The 21,944-nt window shown below is 46.4% G+C and overlaps 1 protein-coding gene across 4 annotated transcripts in view; it reads right to left on the bottom strand.

The window, feature by feature from the left end:
- METTL27 (methyltransferase like 27) overlaps positions 1–21,944 on the bottom strand; it is a 204,358-nt gene that overhangs the window by 141,945 nt on the left and 40,469 nt on the right. For all 4 annotated transcript variants that reach the window (XM_069614819.1, XM_069614820.1, XM_069614821.1 and 1 more), the window contains exons 4-5: positions 18,629–18,764; positions 17,946–18,038 (exon numbers count right to left, since the gene is read on the bottom strand). In XM_069614819.1, the coding sequence (XP_069470920.1) occupies positions 17,946–18,038; positions 18,629–18,764 (229 nt within the window). The remainder of the gene's footprint in view (positions 1–17,945; positions 18,039–18,628; positions 18,765–21,944) is intronic.

Below are 21,944 nucleotides of genomic sequence, written 5' to 3'. Positions count from 1 at the left end.
CGCCTGATTACGAGGTCCCTTTGCGGGTTGGAGACTTTAACGCCTGCTTTTTGCAGGCGTTAAAAACCAACCCGCAAAGGGACCTTGGAGCTAAGTACGGTGCCGCAATTTGCGGCACCGTACTTAGCGCCTTCCCCATTCCCATTGAGCCCTATGGGGTAAAAATGGAAATGGGGAAGGGCCATGGCGGCTTGGGGAATTACCGCCCCGCCAACCTCGGAATGGGGCGGTAATTCCCCATTCCGCCATGGCGGAGTCGGTAAGTTACCGGCATGGACCATGGCGCTATTAGCACCATGGTCCAACGCCAGGGTCGTAATGAGGGCCTTAGTATGAGATAGGCATTTTTCAAGCCCAATTGAAGTTAAAATAAACACCCTTGAACTGTGATTACTTGTGTCTGGCTTAATGTTTGATACCATGCCTTCCTTACACCCTTGACCATTGTGAGACCGTCAGCCCACCTCAGTCCAGCCGTCACTCAGCCGGAGGACTCGCTGCTGGATCAGTCCTACGACTGGGCACAGCTATCGCCGACCCCCCATCTCTGGACTCTCTCACCTCTTCCATGTGCACCTCTGGATGTTTGCCTCAAGCTTGGGGTTCTGCACCCTGTCCAGCGGTGCCCTCCATGGCCCAGCCACCCTCAGAGGTCCAGGACCCAGTCCAGGACTACCACAGGCTTGTGCAGTCATTTAGAGGGTCCAACCACACCAGGCAGTGCCCTCAATGTTGGCCCCTCACTGCCAGAAAACTGCCACTCTCACATCATCCAAAATGTTGGGCCATCGCGGTCAAAGGGCTGTTCCCTGAGCGCCTCTCCTCATATAACAAGGAATTCTAGGGGATGCCCCCCCTCTCCAAGCAGGCCCATGCAGCACTTCTCCAAACGTCGCCCCCACGGGACGAGCCCTCACATCCACTTCGCTGCAGTCACAATTATGTTTAGTGCTGCCGCTTCATCTCCAGCTCCTCCATGAGCTGCTCTGCAGTGAGCCAGCACACAGGCAAGAGGACTCCCGCACTCGGTCCCCACAGACTGTTAGTTTCTGCTGGAGTGACTTTCGGTCCTTGCTCAGACAGATCCGCTCTGCAGGAGGTCCAGGCCGCACCCTCGGTGAAGGTGCCCCAGTGACATCAATTCAGCCTGCCCAAACTGCCCAGGCTCCAAAGTCCACTCCACCGCTCTTCCAGCATTAGCAACGCAGGTCCTAGCTCGCAGACCCTCACCGCCGTCCGCAACTCCAAGCTACCATGGGATGCCCCTTGCCTTGCAGCACTCAGTTCCTGCAGTCGGGCCCTCGTTGTCCCAACACAAACACTCTGTCATGGAAAGAACTAGGCTCTAACAGGATGTCAGTGGATATCTCGGGCTGTGGCATGGATCTCACAGAGATGAAACCGCCTTGATCCATGACTTGTATAATTTAACAGGAAAACAGATGGGTGTTACAACCAAGAGGACAACAAACAACCCAGGACACACCTATATATCTCTTTGGTTCTTGTTCCTGAGTTTTACTATAGGTATTGGTGGGGAGTAAAGCCTATGGGGCTCCCTAAGGGCAAAAACTAAATGGGAGACTTGTCTACACAAAACAGTATATCGATCCAGGACTACCAAGAATAGTGAGCAATGTGTTTCTAAATGACTGAGGTAACTATTACTATTGGAGATGTCTCACCTTATGCAATCCAGTTCATTATGTTGCAGAACACTTCTTTCCTGGTTGTAGGTGGTCTTCTTTTGACATGGGTTGATTAGGTCACAATGTTGTGTTGGTGCTCCTAGACAAATGGCTGCTTGGCACCACCAGCCAGGTGTCCACAGGTCATCTGACAGGGGTCAGGCATCAGACCCTTGAATTTAGATAGGCTCCAGGGAACTATTGCACCCCTTGCCATCTAACATACAGCTTTTTAGCTTTCCTGATTACTGACAGTGATGGCCTGGGGACTCTCACATTCGGCTCCTGGGCTGTCTGCCACTATGATTGTAGGTGGCTCCAAACTAACTGGACAAGGTTCTCTATCAAGCTTCCTCCTAGCGCTCTGCTCATGGCATCAGGGGCTTCTGCTTTCTGGCGCATCCCCTCCTCTGTACCCTGTTCTCAACCACTTGTTGCTCCTTCCTTTCTCTCCTTTTTAGTACCCGTTTCCCAGTGAATGGGATTCTATTTCTTTCCTCAGTGGTCTTCCACCTCTTTCCTTTTCCCTTTGGAACACCTTCCTTCCTCCCAGCTTCACTCTTCTCTGGCTCTCTTCCTTTATCTTGCCTTCCCTCTTTTACTCCTTCCATTCCCTAGGAATGTATTGTCCTTTCTATCCCCTGCTTCCAGCCTTCCTCCTGGTATTGGATCCTCTTTAATTCTCTTCTTTTCTTCTGCTTCAGCATTCTTTATGGATGCCCCACACTCTCATTTTCTGTCACTCAACCCTAACCACCTCACATCCACTCTCACTCCACTAATACTTTATCTCCTCCTTGTCACTGCTCTCCACTCTGCCCTCTCATTATGTCCTTGCCTCAGATCACAGTCTGCTACACTTGACCCCCCTCTCTCCCAACCCTCTTTTATATCCTTTTCTCTCATCCTCCCATTCTTCCGCTGCCTCCTCACCTCTTTCCCCCTTACACACTTCTTTTCACCAATTTTTCCTCATTTGGCCTCACCTCCTCTCTCACTCTGCCACTCCTGTGTCTTCCTTACCTCTGTCCCCTCACCTGCTTTCTTCTATCACGTCACTGATTTCGATTTGCTCCTCCTCACCTTTTCTCTATCTCTTTCTCGTGTTCACTCTCCCTACATCTCTCTGCATTCCTCTGACTCAAACCCACACCCTGCTGACCAGGATGTACATGTTTGTATATCATTGCCTGTCAGATAAAGGTACTAATAAGCGTGCATTGGACATCTGACTGTTTTCAATGTTTAAGGATTGGCATTGGGTGCCAATTCTGACTCCTACCTTCAAGCTAGGACAAATGATTAATTTCATAACGTCAGGTAGGTGGCCAGTAGTGCAGCAGGCTGAAGATATTGTACTGGAGGTGAAAGCGACATCTGAACGGGCCCATTGAGATTCAGAGCTCACCCTCCGGCACCTTAAAATAAGATAGCTGCACCTTGAGGAGGATGGGGTGCAGGATTCTCTTACTCAAATACCAATCAATAAGGACAACTCAATGGTTTGGCAAAGGGAAATCAGTTTAATGACAAGTACAAAAAATGGGGAAACAAATGGAAATCAGCAGTGTTACGATCACCTATCTCGCTTCAACTCCCAAATTCTTCATGCAACCAGTAATGTTTATAGCAAATTCTCGTCATCATTGACGTGTAAAACTCAAAGGTTTAACATGCAATTCTATTGGTTGGAAAAGGTAACTTAAGTATAGGTGCTATATCTGTATATGGTAACAGAGCGTAGAGATTGGATAACTTATCGGGTGGGCGTCTACGCCCATCCCACTACATCACTCGTAATAGACGTCACTACATGCACGACGTCTAATTGGTTGTACAAGCTATAGGACCCTAGATTATATGGTCCATTGTGATTGGGTGAGTTACACCCCTAGGCATAAATCTCCACTTTAATTAGCAGCATGCAGAATGGACACCCAGATGTGGAGTGCACCAAGATTCACCCTGCCTCCCTTCCATCAATCAGTACCTTTAGGGCTATGTGTCAATTAGTTGGCTAAGGATGGCCTTGAATCTGTAGCTTCTTATCAGGAAGAGGTATGGCATCATCCTCAGGTTCTGCAAGTTTGTCAGCATACTTATGGCTTCTGTTAAGGTTCCATTTTCTTCATCATGCGAAGGTTTAAATGTGCAACATGATTCTCTGATTTTTGCGCAAACACCTCCATCCATCGCTGTGATCATGTCAAGTACATATCTGTTCTGGAGGATCATTAATCGGATTGCTCTCAATTCTTCTTTGATTGCGTTAAATCCTTTTATGGTGGTGTTGATGGTCTGCGGTAACTCCCATCTGGTTATCTGCAACCATTTCGTATTTACTCCAACTTGGATGTGTGGTAAGAGTATTGTTGTGAATACTGATGAGGTGAGGCTAAACAGCCTGTGTTCGTAAGGTATTGGATAAAATGCTTCTTCTGATTTTGCCGAAAAGTAGTTTTCTCTCTTCATTCGGGATACCAGTTCCATAGACCTCCTCTTCCTTAGGCGAGCATCTGCTTTCGGGAAACTGTCAATACTCAGGTCACTCTTTGGGATCACAAGTGCAGGAACGTGGACATTCACTGTTGTGCATATGCCTCCCCAATTTCTCGGCAGTCTTATGTATGCCTTGGATCCACACGCCCAGTAATGATGCATAATCACTGGGGTTCCTTGCGTCATTCGTGGAGCTTTGAAAATCCGTCCGCAGTTCTGATTCTCCCCCATCTTTCTCGTACCATTGTTTCTGAAGCATAATTTTGGGCTCTCCAGTGGTACTATCTGTAGGGGTCCTCCTCTGTCCTCGACCCATGTTAGTAATTTCACCAACTTTGGCCATAGAGGTTTGCACAATTTTTGTGAGTTTTCTATTGCTTCCTTGCAGGCTCCAAGGACCATCCATGCTCGGCAAATCACTACTCCTGCTTCCCATCTGTCTGGGGATAGCACTGTTCCCCAGATCTGCATTTGGCCTCTGTTCTTCCAAATTTTAGCTTCTTATGGAGTTTTTCCTCGGATTTTCAGTCTCGGGTTAACCTCCCATCTAGTTCCTGCTCCTTTTGCTTCTGGTTTTGCATACCTGATCACGTGGTTCCTGGTATGAGCTCGGTTTCTTGTCTTAATGCCCTGGACATAATCATCTTCATCGGGATATGCTGTTTCTGTTGCCCATATTAGTGAGACATCTTTTCCCATGAACTGTCCTCTGGTGTTAAACATTGCTACGTGCGAAAAACAGTGTGCTGTTGGGACATCAATTTCCACAGCCTTGAAGATCTTGGATTTTCCCCATGCTGTACGGTAGGAGTGCACAGACGTAGCATTCTCTTTCAGCTTTTCTTATTCCGACCTCTTTCATGTGTTGGTACCAAATGTTGTTTCCTAGATGTGCTGTGCTGTCCAGGTAATTGTTTAGTTCGCGGCTATCTTCGTGTGGGCTTCTTTTGATTCTTAGTGTCTTTTTGTAGTTAGCTATAACTACATCTCTAAACGTGTCGATGTGATTTTTCCTTGCTGGAGGATTCTCGGGCATTCTGGTCAGTGAATCAGGCTTCATTATCTGTATCGCTGTGGTAGGAGAAGGTTTTATGGCACTTTTCCCCTCTTCTTGTATTCTCTCATAGAGCTCCTTCAACCACCACCTGTTTACCATCTGTCCAACGTATGGCTGCATCCTGGGCATGGTGCTTGTTTCTTGTGTTGGAACTGGCGTGCTTATCACTGCAGTCTCTGTGGTTCTGTTTTTCAATTCCTCATGTAGTCTCTTTGCTCTGGTTATAAATGGGAATAAATGATCTATCAGCATTTGTGTCTTTGCAGTGACTTCTCTCGTAGCCGCTTCTGTCTTCTTGAGGGCTTTTGCTATATCTTCTTTAGTTGGTCTTTCACCTGCTTCTTTTCGGTTACCTTTATTGTTTTCGGGACTGGTTGTTTGGTGGGCAGTCTCGTAATTTCTGTTGCCATCGTTCGAGGTTCAGCAGCCATTGACACTTGCCCTTGTTCGTATGCATTTAGTGTTTGTGCGTGTGTAGTGGGCAGTGCTACATTTTCATTCATTCCGCGCTGACCCTGTCTCCAGTTTTTCTCTTAATTCGTTACCTCAAGTGTGTATGATCGCTACTAATTACATTCAATTATAGTTTGTTTACCTTACCATCAGATTTTCCTGGGACTGGGATTATTATATGGGGTCTAAGGGCTTTTGTGGGACTCATGCACACCTTGTCTGGTGGGTGCACTGAAATTGGTACGCTTCGTGCACCAATAAAGAATGCAGTTCTGATTGTTAGTGACAGAAAAACAATAATAATCACTATACATATAAATCGGGAGGTAAGACAATTTGCAGCATTTTCTTCCAGGGAAGTGGGGGCACCCCTCTATCTGTGGGAGGACTAGGTTACTGTTCTGGGCCCCCATTTCAATCATATCAATTGTTAGAGTTCTATTCTTTTCATTTACTCCATTATTGTCACTCAGAAAGTTTGCAACATAAAGTGTCTTGTGCTTCTTGAGTGTCCCCCCTCTCGAGGGTGACAATTGTCTCTGGTTATGGGATGCAGTTCCCTTGCTAGACTACGGGAAAAAGATTAGACTATCCCCTTTGGTGAGTCACATTCATTGAGCATATTCAAAATAGGTAAGTTCCCAATGCACTCCCCAAATCTGCTTCACTCCTGAGGACATGCTGGAAGCTGTTCAATGTGGGCAAATGGAAAAGTGGTATCACTTAAAAGTAACCAAAAATAAAATTAAAATAAAAAAATTAAAAATTAAAAAAAGCAAAACAGTGAAGTTCTCTTCTCTGCTCTTCTCGATCTGTCCCTCTGCGCAAAGATGAAGAACTGTGTCTCTGTCTCTTGGGTCCGTCCCTCGGCAGAAAGATGAAGAAATGTGTCTCCGTCTCTTGGATCTGTCCCTCGGCGGAAAGATGAAGAACTGGGTCTCTGTCTCTTGGATCCGTCCCTCGGCGGAAAGATGAAGAAATGTGTCTCCGTCTCTTGGATCTGTCTCTCGGTGGAAAGTTTCACTGGAATCTCCGTAGATATTCTCGCTGAAAGTTGGACAGCTCCACCTGGAGCATGATCCCGTGGAGGAGTGTTCCCATGTGTGCAACATTAGCTGGATCTCTGATGAAGGTGATGATGTCAACCTCGGCAGGTCTCCCCACCATTTCAGGATAGTCAGTGACTAGACTGAATAGGACATTGTGAGCGAGCCTGCTATCCTCGGGTGGCAGGGATATTGTCCTGCTTTGCTGGTTTCAAGATCATAGGCCTTTCTTTTGACGTGAACAGTCTTTACACTTTCCTGTTATGTCGATTACTACTACGTAGTTGAGCTAGATCCACAGTTGGTTCAATTGTTCAGTGTTTCTTGGGTCTCTAATGTAGGTTAGTGTGTCTGTGGTTCTCCCATCTAGTCCTGGGCACTCCTCTATGATACGAAAGAAAAGCGTATTAGTGAGTTCATCAATGATTGCCTGTGGTGGAAGCATTTGTGTCCTTATCACTGTGTTTGGGTAATTCCGCGAAGGCTTCCGCAATGATAGTCAGTAGTTGCCAGATTTCTTTCTTGTTGGCAGGATCTTGTATAAAGTCTTTGACACTGGTGACTCTCCCTACGAGTGACTACGAGTGACGGATATGAAATTACCACTAACTGTAAGTAGGTGAGTGCATCCCATGTGAGATTTCTGCTGGGAGATAACATGGGATCTGCAAAACAAAGTCTTGGTGTCGGCTGCTTCAGGACACCGTTTTAGGCTTTCAACGAAAAGTCTTTTGCTCACAGTCTTTCAGAGTCTTGTTTTCCAATAGTGCTTAGGTATGACTTGATTCAAGGGTTCGTATTATCTATCAGTGTGCAGTGGCTTAGATGCAAAATTATCTTCTTCACCATGTAACTATGGTGCACAGCGTGTCCATTTTGTCCTTATCCCCTTTTTTGCTTAGAGGAAATGTCCAGTTTAAAGACCCAATTTTCAAACAGAGTTCGTTTGTCTTGGCTTCAGCGCTCATGCGTCCTTCTTCCTCGTCATAGATCTCGTCTGCACGTGCTGAGGTTCTTCCCCATTCTCTGTAGGTACTTCGCGGTGGGGTGCAGCTAGAGGGATCTTACCAATAAAGGGCTTGATGTCATTAAGGAAGATCCATGCTCTCCTGCCTTGTAGTTTGACGGCGGAGGGAGTGCAGTCCTCTACGATGAACGGGCAGTTGAATCTTGGCTCAACCCACCTTTTGCTTGTGTGGTTTCTTACCAAAACAGCATCACCAGGGAAGATGATTGGCGCACATAGACCTTGAGCTGCGTCTGTTTCAGTACCTCCTGCTGGGTCGTGTGTTGTGCTGCACCCTTTTCATCGTCGCTGTACTTGGTCTGAATCGATAAGAAGGCTTGATGTCATGCAGTTCAGGAACTCTGATAATTCGGTTCCCAGGACCTCCGCATCACATCTAGCTCTATTTCGTGGGGTAAGGAGGGTGTTCATTCTCCTTCCTGTAACTATCTAATGCGGCATAAAATGATGTTCGGAACCTGGTTGGTTCTGAAGAGCATACAATACCAGTGGTAGACAGTGCAGCCACCCCCTCATTAGAGTAAGCTTCAACTTTGCTATCCTCTCCTTTAACAAGCCGTTGAGCCTCTCACAAATAGCGTTACCTTCCGGATGATACGCCGACGAGAACTTGTGCTTTATACCAAGTAACAAGCTGATCTGTTCAAAAACTACATTAACAAAGTGAGCCCCATTGTCTGTCTTCATCACCTCACACAACCCACATCTAGGGAACACTTCCCTCACCAAGAATTTGGTAGCAAAAGTTGAGTCTGGATGTGTACAGGGACCTGCTTCTATCCATCTACAGAATGAACAGACCACTACAATTAAGCACCTGTAGCCGTTACACACTTGAATCATATCGATGTAATCGATATGTAAGTGCTGAAATGGCCCATTTGGCCGGGGGATGATTCCTCTCACTACTTTTAATGTGTGCCCAGCGGTGAATTGCTGGCAGACTATGCAGTTCACCATGAAGAATGCAACATGCTCTGCTAAATTCAGTATAAACCAGTCTTCTGCAAGCTTTGCAGCAAGATTTTCTTTTGTCATATGAAATGGGTAGTGCAGCTGTTCCAATGCTATTTTCAATAGGGCTACTGGCATGACTGGTTTCCAAGTGCTGACTTGCTGCCACAACCCATCTGAGGGGTTTAAAGATGTCCTCGACGCTTCAACAGGTTTTCATCCTGCGGTGCCTCCCCTTGAAGCTCCATCAGTTGAGTCTGCCCCATATTATTGTAGGTCTCTGGTGTGGCTCGAGCTACCATCATTCGTTCATGGTTGTGTGCCACTTCTACTTCCATGATCGTCTCATTTTTGGATGCAATACGCTTGGCTTCCGCGTCTACTGCATGATTTCCGTGCGACACAATATCTGTCCTGTGAGTATGGGTGGCACATTTCACGACCGCTATGCCCACTGGGAGCTGTAGTGCCTTGATCAGCCTGTCTGATAAGGCTGCAAGCTGAACTGGCGTGCCGTCTACTTGGAGGTAGCCCCTCCTTTTCCAGCACGCTAATCCTGCGTGCACTGTCGACGTCACATAGGCGGAGTCACTGTATACCGTTACTTCCTGGTCTGAATGATTCTCAATGGCGAGTATCAACGCCAATAACGCTGCAGCCTGTGCTGAATAATGAGATGGTATTCGTGCACTGACGAGTGTCTGAAATTCTCCGTTTGCTATGTGCTTCATTACGGCAACGCCTTTATATCTTTGTCCGTCTTTTTGGTCGATTCTCGGAGAACCGTCAATGAGAACAATCTCACCACCCGCCAGGGCATTTTCTTTCACCCTGGGGATTTCATCATAGAATTCTTCGTAGTTTGCGCAGTCATGTATTGGCTCACCTTCTGTGACTGGTTCAGCTATGAACGTGGCTGGGTTTACCGCTTTACATCAAACTATTTTGATCGATGGATTTGATAAGATCACCTCATAGGCAGAGGCCCTTTGAGATGTCAATGTATCCTTTGGTTTCTCCAATATGGCGAATAATGAGTGCTTGACGTATAACGTCATGGAGCATCCCATTACAATAGTTGTCGCCTTCTCTATGGCGAACGCTGCAGCAGCTAAGCTTTGTTCGCATGTGAAGTGGCCTCTCATTACTGGGTCCAGGTTCCCACTGTAGTATGAAAGGGGCTTGTACCCCAACGAGGTTCTTTGGGCGAGTACTGCCATCATAACTCCGCCATCTGTGTGCGAGAACAGGAAAAATGCTGGTGCTTGCTGCTGTACTGTGTGATTCTGTGCATCGCTCTGTTGTGGGATAGCAGGCAGATTCACCGTGCCTGCTCCCATTCGTTGTCCATTTTGCCACGTGCCTTAGCTTCTGCATGCGCATGCCACATGACCTGTCATACCACATAGCCAACATACTGGCGGTGTTCGGGCTATCTGTCCATATGACATATCTGGATTACCCATCTGTACGTTTTGAAAGCCTCCTTGATTATTCTGGAACCCTCCCTGATGACTCTGCCATCCTCTTCCTCTGAATCCCCTTCCCCTCGGGTAAAATCCTGTGTTACCCTGGTTATTCTGCGACGGGTTAGTCGCCTGTTGCATGTTCTGTTCAGCTGGGCTTGTCAGCATGGCTCCTTCGAGAGCATACTTTGAGAGTTTCTTTTGCACCAGCTTCGCTTCCTCACCCTTACGAGTTGCCTCCTTTTTCGATTCTTTTCTTGCAACAATCTACAGTAATGTGCAATAGTCAACTGTATTTCGGCCCACGGTTAAGCCTCTACTACCAATTTCTTGAGCGGTTTCTGCACCGGTTCTGGTAACCCTTGGCACAATATATGGTAGAATGCAGGGATAGATTTTGTCCAAGATTCATGCGTTTCAAGCACCCATGCGTCTTGAAAATTCTGGATATAAATCAACGGATCTTTTGACTCTTTTATTTTTCGCGTCATTATAGCTCCCATATCAGAAGTGTCTGGGTACAATACTCGTAGCGCTTTCCATACCTCTGCTCTACAATGATTAAATGGCGCTCCATCATGGGTAGTGTTAATTATGGTTACACCAGGGTACCCAGCTTGTGTCCATACATCACCTGCTCTTTCACCAAGTATGGCGATCAGGAGGCCCTTAATGTCCCCTATAGCGAATGTGACACCCCGTCATTTCTTCTAACTCGTGTATCCACTTCCCGGCTCCCGATGTCAACATTGGAAGCTTGTTTTTCAGGTTTTCTCTGTCCAAGTGTGGCCATGGAATATATTGCGGTCTTAGTCCCCCCTTTTCTAGTAGTAGGAATTTGAATGCGCAATCCTCCTTCTCTTTCCCCATAGTTCTCCTGTCTATTGCTGGAGTAGCATTCCCGCATCGCCGTCTACCTGGCAATGTCCTCAATCTGTCCACATAGGCAGGTGCTGATACCTCCCTCTGACCGTGGGGTGTTCCTTTATGTCTACCAGGCTGTGCGGCAGACTCTGATGCCCTAGATGCAGACTCACTGGCGTCTGACCATTGTACCACTTTGTCCCTTGGGAGCTGCTTCTCGCACCGCCTCCCTTCTTCGTGTGCCTCGTCCTCCGTCTCCTCACCGGAGTCGGACGTTGATTGTTCCCAGTTCACGCAACTTCTTGCGTCATCATCAGTTTTACTGATTTCTAGTCTGTCCAAAGACAGTCTCCTGCTCCCACTACTTCGAGTGATATCCTCAGTGTCATACAGCTGAGTGCTTTCCAAGTGCTCGTCTTTCCCCTCTCCTTGAGATATTCGCTCTAAACCCATCTCATGATATATCTTATCGATCATTTCTTCGATGCTTCTGGTGTCAAAGTCATCTTATATATTGGCCCTACTTGAGCCTGGTACTGAGTCGTACAAAGGAAAGAATTCTTCAATATCTTCCGATTCTACAACAGGATTGAGTTTTTTAACTTCCCGCTCCAAATATTCAAGATCGCATGCCCTCTGTCTACGCTTACGTTCTATATCCTCATACAATTCTTTGCGCTTCCTCGCTTCTTCTCTAGTCTTGTCTTCTCTTTTCATTTCTACAATCGTTTGTCCTTTTAACTTCCTCATCTTCCTGATTCCTTATTCTCTTTTCACATACTCTTTGCTCTTCTTCTAAACTTCCCTGATTCTGTCTGTACTGGTCATAGGCTGCCTTCTGTTTGCGAACGAGCAGTTGTTCTTGCTCTTCGTGATATAGTTGTTCTCGCCTCAGCCTATCTTTCCTTTTTATTCTTTCATCCCTTATTTTCTTTTCTTTCTCCTTTCCCTTATCTGTACCTCATCAGACCTCTCTCTTGGTCTCACATCATCACTTCCTTTACCATTGAGTTCCAATAATATCTGTCCTCCCATCCATTCCTCTTTTGCGAATGCTATCTCATCAGTTCTGTCTTCACTTCCTTTCCGTTTCTTTCCATCTCTCTTTATCGCTAGGTTCACTAATCTGTGCCTTGTCCTTCCTTTCATCATCGCGTCTCTCCCTGTCGTTGGGATGTAAGATTAATTTCCTGCTCCTTCTCCTTGATTTTGTCACTACTGTATGTAGGCGACTCATACGCAGGGTTACTATATCCAGTAGCTGCCTTTAGCTCTCTTAGCGGGTAGAGACCCTGTGACTTACTTCCCTGAATCTGTGGCTCAGGCGGGGCTGGTGGCACGGTATGCGTCTCACCCCCCTCCATGCATACGTTTAATATGCGGGTGGCTCTTCCTCCTTCGGCTGCTCGAACATTTTCCAAAGTTCAAGAACAGCAAGACATTTCTCTAGTTTTTTACCTGTATATGTGGCATGTAAAAAGGTCGTCATGTGCTATAAGACGGCTTTAGACAAAGACCCGTTCTGTGGCCACGGCATAAACATCTTGTGGGCGGAACCCTTAACCTACCCCGCATTATACTTCTTAAGCTTGGGTGCATGTTTAGGCAATTTCTTACATAAGTGGGCAAGTGGGGTTATCTCTTCCCTGCTTGTACTCTGGTTCCAGCAATACTTTCATGCACTTTCACCACTCCCAACAATATGAGCGAGCACCAATACCGCAAGCTCCAATCCAATCTTATCTCATCAAAACTTTATACCATTAATTTGCTTCAAGAACATCAATCTGTGTGCGATTCCCTCTCAGTCACAGAATCGCGTAAAACCCAAAACTTAATTTCAAACAATCAATGATTGCACCATTTTTACATGTGACATACAACGGAACACGTACAACAGACACTTGATAGACACTAGCTGGACAAATATATCTCTGCCTTCTAATCAATACCCCGACATGGAGTTTAAACGAACCCCTTGTGTGATGGCTTTAACTGTCACAGTAGCCTAACCGTCCCCTATTATATGGGCTCTGAGTTCACGTTTCTTCTGACTGCTATATTAAAGTGTAGGAACAAGGTGAATCCTCTTACTTTTTTCTCTCAGGTGTCCTTCCTGGTATCCTCTGTTTTTCTCTCGGGTGCCCCCCCTCCCGGTAACCACTGTTTTCTCTCGGCTGTCCTCCCGGTAACCACTATTTTCTCTCGGGCGTCCTCCCGGTAACCACTATTTTCTTTATTATGCTCGAGTCATTATCCCCTTTTATATATATATATATATATATATATATACAGTCTTCTCTACTTCTAACTATTTTATTTCCCGCTACCCTCCGTTACCTTTTCACTTACTTGTTCTAATGCCTGTAATACGTTTGCCAAACTGTTGAATTTCTTGGTTCACTCACCGCTCGCATGTTTTCTCTCTCGATCTTCGGGATCACTGCCCCTCCTTTACTGCCTCTTCCGGTTGTTTCGTCCGATCAGCTGCCAGTAGGAATGAGAAGGGTTATGCTTTGAAAGGCAGGTTCCTTCAGACCTACTGCAGTTTTTCTTTTATGTTCTTATACTATCATTGTCCACGGGAAGCTTCTCAGTCTACTCAGCCTAATAGCGAAGGGCTTGTGATATTGCCGAAGACCTAGAGTTATTTCGTGTTGACGGCTCAATAGGGGTCTTAGTAATAATGAATCAATAGTTGATGGTCAATAATCATCCTCGTCGCTACCAAGTGTACTGGAGGGCAAAGCGACCTCTGAACGGGCCCATTGAGATTCAGAGCTCGCCCTCCGGCACCTTAAAATAAGATAGCTGCACCTTGAGGAGGATGGGGTGCAGGATTCTCTTACTCCAACACCAATCAATAAGGACAACTCAATGGTTTGGCAAAGGGAAGTCCGTTTAATGACAAGTACAAAAAACGGGGAAACAAATGGAAATCAGCAGTGTTGGAATCGCCTGTCTCGCTTCAATTCCCAAATTCTTGATGCAAACAGTAACGTTTATAGCAAATTCTCGTCATCATTGACGTGTAAAACTCAAAAGTTTGACATGCAATTCTATTGATTGGAAAAGGTAACTTAAGTATATGTGCTTTATCTGTATATGGTAACAGAGCGTAGGGATTGGATAACTCTTATTGGGTGGGCGTCTACGCCCATCCCGCTACATCACTCATGATAGACGTCACTACATGCACGACGTCTAATTGGTTGTACAAGCTATAGGACCCTAGATTATTTGGTCCATTGCAATTGGGTGGGTTACACCCCTAGGCATATATCTCCACTTTAATTAGCAGCATGCAGAAAGGACAGCCAGATGCGGAGTTCCCCAAGATTCACCCTGCCTCCCTTCCATCAATCAGTTCCTTTAGGGCTATGTGTCAATTAGTTGGCTAAGGATGGCCTCGAAACTGTAGCTTCTTATCAGGAAAAGTTATGGCATCCTCGGGTTCTGGGTGACATCAGACGTTGGTACCTTTTTGCCCTTGGCTGGTCACGTGTCTGTTCACCGTGAATCTGCTTCATTTTCCTGTTATTCGTGTATTTGATTCTTCCATAGCCTCGCCACCTGCCTGGGGCCTCTTTATCACGACCTTCACTGGCTGGCTGGTATGCTCCGAAGTTTCACTTCTTGGAAGGTGCCGCTCTCCTTCCTTTCTTAGGTTCACCTCGAATTCCCAGACATTGAGCTGCTTCTTACTGAGTTTGGATTCCGCTCCTTTCTTCGGCTTTGGCTGGAATATGAATCTTGGCCTTGTTAGTTCCTTGCAGCCTGGGCTTAATTCTGCTTTTACAAAATAGAGTCACACTTGTATATTGTGCTTCATTGAGATAGATATATACTTGGCGCTTGCCGCTTTAGTCTTCTACTAAGCGTTGCAAGCAGTACCGTTTACTTAGCATCTTGCGTTCCGAGCCTATTTACATGCATTCAGCCAGTTGCATAATTCGATCCTGGTTACGTTCTTCATGCCGCAATATTGTATCTTCTTATAAGTCTATTAAATCATCATTCTTTGCATTTTCGCCCTTTTGCGTCATCTGTCGATCATCGTTTATGTTTATTTGCACAGCTGTCTGGCTCTTATGTCGTCACCAATTGCCTTCCATTAAGGCTCTGTGTGCCTCTTCGGGGACTGTCTGTAAGAAGTCTTCGTTTCGTGTCAGCTGCAGGTATGGTTGTCTCAATGGATACTGTGCTGCCCAGGGTTGTCTGGTGATTGGTGCTTCAATAGGTATATAGCTCCTTCTGATGGGTACTGGACAGAGCCCCACTGTGGCTCTCTGTTGGTTTATTTTCTCCTTCTACGTCACATACCTTGGCGAGTATGCTGCAGGCATCTCGAAATGGGGGGCTGGGGTGCAGGCCGTATCTGGGACCTCCTCTACACTATGAAAGGGGCCCCAGCCTTTTTGGGGCCCGGTGGCCTGGTGATGGTTGCTGTCTGACTGCCATGGTACCACAGGGTCCTCTCTGTGCTTTGCTTTTCTCTGTCTGCGCTGCTCTCATGCTCTGCTGGATTATCAACTGTGCGGCCAGTTCACTCTGTGATGCCCTCTGCTGCACCGCTTATGGGTGAGTTTATGTGGAGTTTGATGAAGTGAGCCCCCCCAGTAATTGTTACAAGTGCTTCTTATTGACATCTTCTAAACTTCAACAATTTTCCACTTTCTTCCTATTTATATTCCCAAAAACACCTCCAACAATATTCCTTCAAAGTACCATGAGAATCTACCATGTGAACTAGACATCGGAGTATTAAACCAATTGCCCAAATATTTGTGGATCTTTTCGGATAAAACCACTAGGAACACCTATCTGAAACTGCGTTTGAATAGACTAACAATAATAAAACAACTACCGTTGTCGCAACAGTATTGCAGATTTTTAAGAACACGGAAAGTATCGAAAATATCCATCATCTCATCATGGACTGGCCTGAGCTACAAACAGAGAATTCTCTATAGAAATAATTTCAAGACCGCTGACACAAGGCCGAGTGCAGAGTCAAGATGGGGACAGATCCACTTAGGCCACAACAAGAACTTGATCTATATCATTATCCAGTTTTGGAATAAGACTATGAGAAATGCTGCGACTCTTGCAGGAAAAGCAGATAATGTTTAAACATTAATGAAATAAGATAACAATGCATAAAATGAAAAGTTTCTTTAGTAAACTAGAACATTTTAATACAAAAAATAATAATATATATCAAACTTCTAGCTCCTCACCACTCTGCTTCACTACTCTCTGCTCCTTCAGTATCAACAATTCCTCCTCTACCTGATTCCACTTTCTAACTGCCATCAAACACCCTGTAATCCAATGACCGACATGTTGGACTGAATGGTCTGTACTTTTATAGGGACTTGGCCCCTTCCCTGGGCCAATCCTTCCTTTGTTTACACAGATACCTCCCTCTGGGTCTGACATTGAGAGACTGAGGGTACAAGAAAGGGCACAGCCATCTTGGATTTTAGTTGGGTAGCTTGGTTTGTTTGATGATCGGTATGTCGCCTGTTCTGTGTCTGTTCTGTTTTGGTAGGCAAAACCTAAAAATGGTCTTGTGGGACGCAGTGTCTCTTCCTGAAAACTGGAAAGGTCAGTGGTGCTTGAAAAAAAAGAGTTTGTATAATCCCCGGTGCCAGTGTTGAATTCACAAACTCAGAGAACTGAACTTCTGACCTGATTGGGTGTGCATGATTGCAGAGTTAGCTGCAAGTTCAGAATGTTTGCTGACAACTAAAGAGGCCTGTCTGGACATGGCATAGGAACATTACGACAGGGTTATTATCTTTCGATAGTCCCCAGCTAAGCGAACATGCTGCATTGCAAAATTCTAGGATATCCCCTGTATACTTCCTACTTGGGCCACCATCCTGGAGCGTAGGAGGGTCTCCCGCTGTAAAAAAAACACACTGCCAGAATCAGCAGTCAAGCAGGGGATCTCATCACATAATTAAGGCCACTCATTCATAATTGATGAAGAGGGTCCTGCAGTACTCACCAATGCAATATTTTGTATGATCAGCTGGAGGCGATTATGCTGCCTGAGCAGGTTGAGCCCCCCATGGTCTTCAATTCCACAAACACCACCAATTAACAATCCAAACCATCCCACAAAAATCTTTCTGCAGTTTTCCAAGGCTATTTCGGATTTCTGGGCAGGTCAGGTCTTGCCTTCACTCTCTTCTGGATCTGTTGATTGAACTTGCATGACAAAGTGAGTTACCCTCAGGATGGATGGTGGATGGTTTCTTCCCCTACTTCTTGGGCTTGATTTCCCAGTCTAGCTGCTAGCGCTGGGAACAAGCTGATAAGCCATTGGGGCAGGAGGTACGGCTATATTACCAGACGATTTCAGGCCTGCCAGTGTGGGTAAGGGTATGGCGCAGACAAGAGGTTCACAATTCATTTGTTAACTAAAAATAATGACCAAGGAAGAAAGGGTAACATTTCACAAAATGTTGAAGTAGACACAAAATATCATACCTACAAATTGGGGTTGCCACTTAGGTTAGAGTCATCTGTCACTCTCATACTATTGACATGTTTGGTACATTTTGCCCTGAAACGGTTAACAGACCAACAACCAAGATGTCTGCTGCTAATGCTTAAATTAGATCTTATCCCATTCAATGCTATCCAAGTTGCTTACATTTATTCCAGAACCACAGGGGAGCATCTCCAAGAAGGATGAAATGTGGAACATAATTGAAGTTTCATATGCACATGCATGCCACTGCATGGCATAAGGATATGTGCCAGTCCTGAAGGAATGTTTAAGCAAAGGGCATATACACACATACCAACACCAAGAAAAATATAAGAGTGAGCGGCACATAGACATGTTCACAGAGACACATCGGAAGAGTATCTTACCAGGCTTAGTCATGCAGCAGATCTCTGGTACCACACTGCAGGGGACCTGCCCCTCACTCAGGGCACCCACAATGATGACAGCATCATATTGCTCTACAGGGGCAGAAAAGACAGATCTAACCAACTGTTATCTTCCTAATTGGGAGCATCTCACTACCCTCCACAATACAGTTCCTCACCCAGGTACGTTCCTCACCCAGGTACATGTGGTCCCGGTTGAACCAAATCCCCAGATCAAGACACCTTTTTACCCAGAATCCCCTCTTCCTAATAATATCTTCTACCTCCACATCTTAAACCTTAGGATTCCTGGACTGAGGTTTAAAGTGAGCATGTTAACCTACTGAAGATTTTGGGAGGTGACTAATTGCACCGGACAACAGAAATGTAGAAGTAGGAAAAGGTTTGTGGCCGATGTATTAGTGGCAGCGAAATCTGCAACCAAGAAATAGGAGTTTGAAAGGAACCAAAGTCCCAAACTCAAGTGACTCACTGTGGCATATAAGTCTGTACAAAGAAGGTCCCTGTAGTTCTCACCCATTTCCCATCTTTATTACACATTCCTCCACAGCCCTCCTGTAAACCTCCTAAGGTCTCTGCTACTACCATTTTCACTGCATATCCTTCACTTGTCTCTCTTTCAGCTGCCACTCCTAAACTCCTGGGGGTTTCGGTCTTGTTACCTGCAGGCAATAGCAGTGGCTCTTGACCCAGCATGCACTTCTTCAGTTCCTGGTACAAATTCTTCTGTCGTGCAAGTTCCATCATCTGCTCACTGCCATCCACGCCATGAAAGAATCTGAAGCCGTGCCTCGATAACTGATGGCAAAAAAGGAAATGCAGAAGCCCTTGAGGCAATAAGGGATAGCATAGCGAGAAAAAGAGGCTGAGCCAACAAAGTGATGGGAGTATGGAGGGAAAAAGGAAGAGTGGGGCTGGCGGAAGAGGTTGATGGGGTATAGGCAGAAAGAAAGAATTGCTGGACAGCAGAAAGATGGAGTACGGCAAGAAAGTAGAGGATAAGGGAACAAGGGTGCTGTAGTATAATGAAAAAGGGAGGATCAAGGAATTAAAGGATGGAGTATAGAGAGAATGGGTGAAGCTAAGGGAAATGGTTCCTGTGATCAAGGAGGAATGGGGGTAGAGAAGGATGGCATACAGAGATAAAGGGGTTGGCTCTAATGAGAGGGGTGGAGTACTCAAAGTGGGTGTATCAGTCAATGGTTAATCATTGTTCTGGACAGGTTATCATTGGAAGTCAGATTAAAATGATAGACTTTAGATGAAGAATTATTAGCCAATCTCGCTAAATGATGGTTTATGGAAAGTATATGGAAGGGTTCTGCTTAATCGATTAGAAATCTGCATTTCCAAAAATTCTGTGTTATCTTATTTATAAGCAGGCTTTCAGAAAGAGACCAGCATGGTGGACCAGGACTTACTTATATCTACTGATAGAGAAATTTGTGGACAGGTTATTATATTATTTTAGAGATCACTTGATTTTCTGTCAAAAGCAGAGCTTTACAATATCCCCTTTTCTGTAACATTACCGCCAAAACGTTTAATCATGATATAAAGGAACAGGATCCTTACCTGCAACTGTTGTTCTCCAACATGGGTCTGGCATGGATTCACATGCTCATGAATATTCCCAGTCGTCAGGCTGGGAATCCTCGGTAAAAGAAAAAAACAGTTTCAAATTGTCTTTCTACTATAAACCAATCACTGAGCTCTGTGTTATACTGCCCCCAGCCAATGACTGCCCTCTACCTAAGCCCCTCCTCTGGCAGCCATCTTCAGATTTGGTAGCACATAAAATGGCAGTAGGACAAAGAGAAGAGCAGCAGAGGGGTAGGCGGGAGGGTTTGCATGCGACTCCATGCCAGACCCATGCTGGAGAACAACAGTTACAGGTAAGTAACTTGTTCCTTCTCCAGCATGGGGTCTGGCATGGATTCAAATGCTCATGAATAAAGAATACATAGCAGTACACACATGCACAACCAGAGGAGGTGGCAAAGCTCAACAGAAGCAATCTCTTATCTCATCACCAAGCTCACCTTCAAGCGAACAGGTTGCGCAGCACTGCTTGGCCGACTCTGGACTCCTCCCTGGAATCACTGTCGACACAGTAGAATTTCACGAAGGTGTGCGTCGACTTCCACGTAGCAGCCCTCCAGATGTCCAGCAGGTGCACACCAGACAGGAACGCCGTTGTAGCAGCAATCAGTCTGGTAGAATGGGCTCTCGGACAGCCAGGCAGCGGTCAGCTTGCCAACCAATGGCAGTGAGTGATACAGCCGGAAAGCCACCTGGAAATGGAAGCCTTGGACAGGGCATTCTCATGGTTCACAGGACCAAAGTTCACAAAAAGTGGAGAAGTTTAATGGAAACTCTTCGTGCTTGCCACATAAAACTTCAGCGCTCTACCCACATTTAGCGCGTGCAAGGTCCTTTCAGCCGGCGACAAAGGCGTCGGAAAAAATACAGGTAACACCAAGGGCTCATTGAGGTGAAATTCCGTCAGAAACTTGGGCATGAAGGAGGGGTGCGTCCGCAGCACCACTCTAGTCTCGTGAAAAGTCAAGTAAGGCCGCTTGCATAACAGGGCCTGGATCTCATCTACTCGTCTTGCAGAGGTGATGGCCACAGGAAAAGCGGTCTTCCACGACAGAAACTTACGCGGAGCCCAATGCATAGGTTCAAATGGAGCCCCCATGAGACTAGTCAGCACCACATTGAGCTCCCATGCCGGGGCCGGAGCCTTCCCCGGTGGGAACGAGCAGAACAGTCCCTTGATGAACTCCTTAACCAGACGGTGAGACCAAGGAGAAGACCGTTCCCAAGATCTGGTGTAGCGGGAGATAGCCGCCAAATGAATCTTGATGGAGGTGTGAGTCACCCCAGATTTAGCCAATGACAGTAAACATGGTAATACGTGAGGGGCTGTGACCCTCAGAGGGTTGATCTTCTGTGAACGGCACCAAATAGTAAAGCGCTTCCATTTGTGTCCATAGCATTTTAAGGTAGATGGTGTCCTGGCCTTGGAGAGAATCTCTTTGCAGTCCGCCGGAAGATCGTAGCCACCGAATTCTAACGCTGCAGGAGCCAGGTCTTGAAGTTCAGCGACCCTGGGTCAGGTTCAGAATTGCGTCTCCTTTCCTGGCGAGCAGATCCGCGACCACCGCCAGCTTGACTGGAGGGGATGCCGCCATGCTGAGAAGGTACCAGATCTGCCTCGGCCACGCTGGTGCGACGAAGATCATCCTAAACTGGTACCATCTGAGTTGAATGAAAACTCGAATAAGGAACGGCAATGGAGGGAATGCATACAGAAACAAGCCTTCCCCAAGTGAATGAGAATGCGTCCCCAATGCTACCCGGCTGGGGAAACCTGCTGGCGAACCTCCAGCACTTGTTGTTCGTCGCTGTTGCAAACAGGTTGATCTTGGGACTACCCCATTTGAGGAAAAGGTTGTCCACTTGATACGGCCGAAGCTCCCACTCCCTGCTGAGAGAGTCGTTGATGGTGTTCTTCACTCCTGCCAGGTGAAATGGGTTGAGGAACATCCCCTGGGTGACGGCCCAGTGCCATAAGTCCTGAGCCTCCTTGGAGAGCATTGGGGATCTGGTACCCCCGTTTCCAGATGTAAAACATTGTGGTGGTATTGTCCGTGAAGACCCTCACCACCTTTCCCTTGTACGGCAGAAACAACTTGAGGGCCCAAAACACCACCCGTAGCGCCAGGACGTTGATTCATAGCGTCTTCTCCTGCGGCAGCCACAGGCCTCTGGCGTGAAGACATCTGGTGTGGGCTCCCCATCCTTCAAGGGAAGCATCTGTCGTGACCATTTCCTGAAACGGGGGGCTTTGGAAGTCTGTGCCTCTGGCGATGTTGGAGCGCACACCCCACCACCTTATCGCTCTACGAAACTCCTCGTTGAGCGCGACCCTGTCCTGGAAGCCTCCGGACACCTGGACCCAAGGGCGCTGAG

Source organism: Ambystoma mexicanum, chromosome 9 (genome assembly GCF_040938575.1).
Source record: "Ambystoma mexicanum isolate Mex_15411 chromosome 9, UKY_AmexF1_1, whole genome shotgun sequence".
In the NCBI taxonomy this organism is placed as follows: domain Eukaryota; kingdom Metazoa; phylum Chordata; class Amphibia; order Caudata; family Ambystomatidae; genus Ambystoma; species Ambystoma mexicanum.
This window is presented reverse-complemented; position numbering and strand designations above follow the sequence as displayed.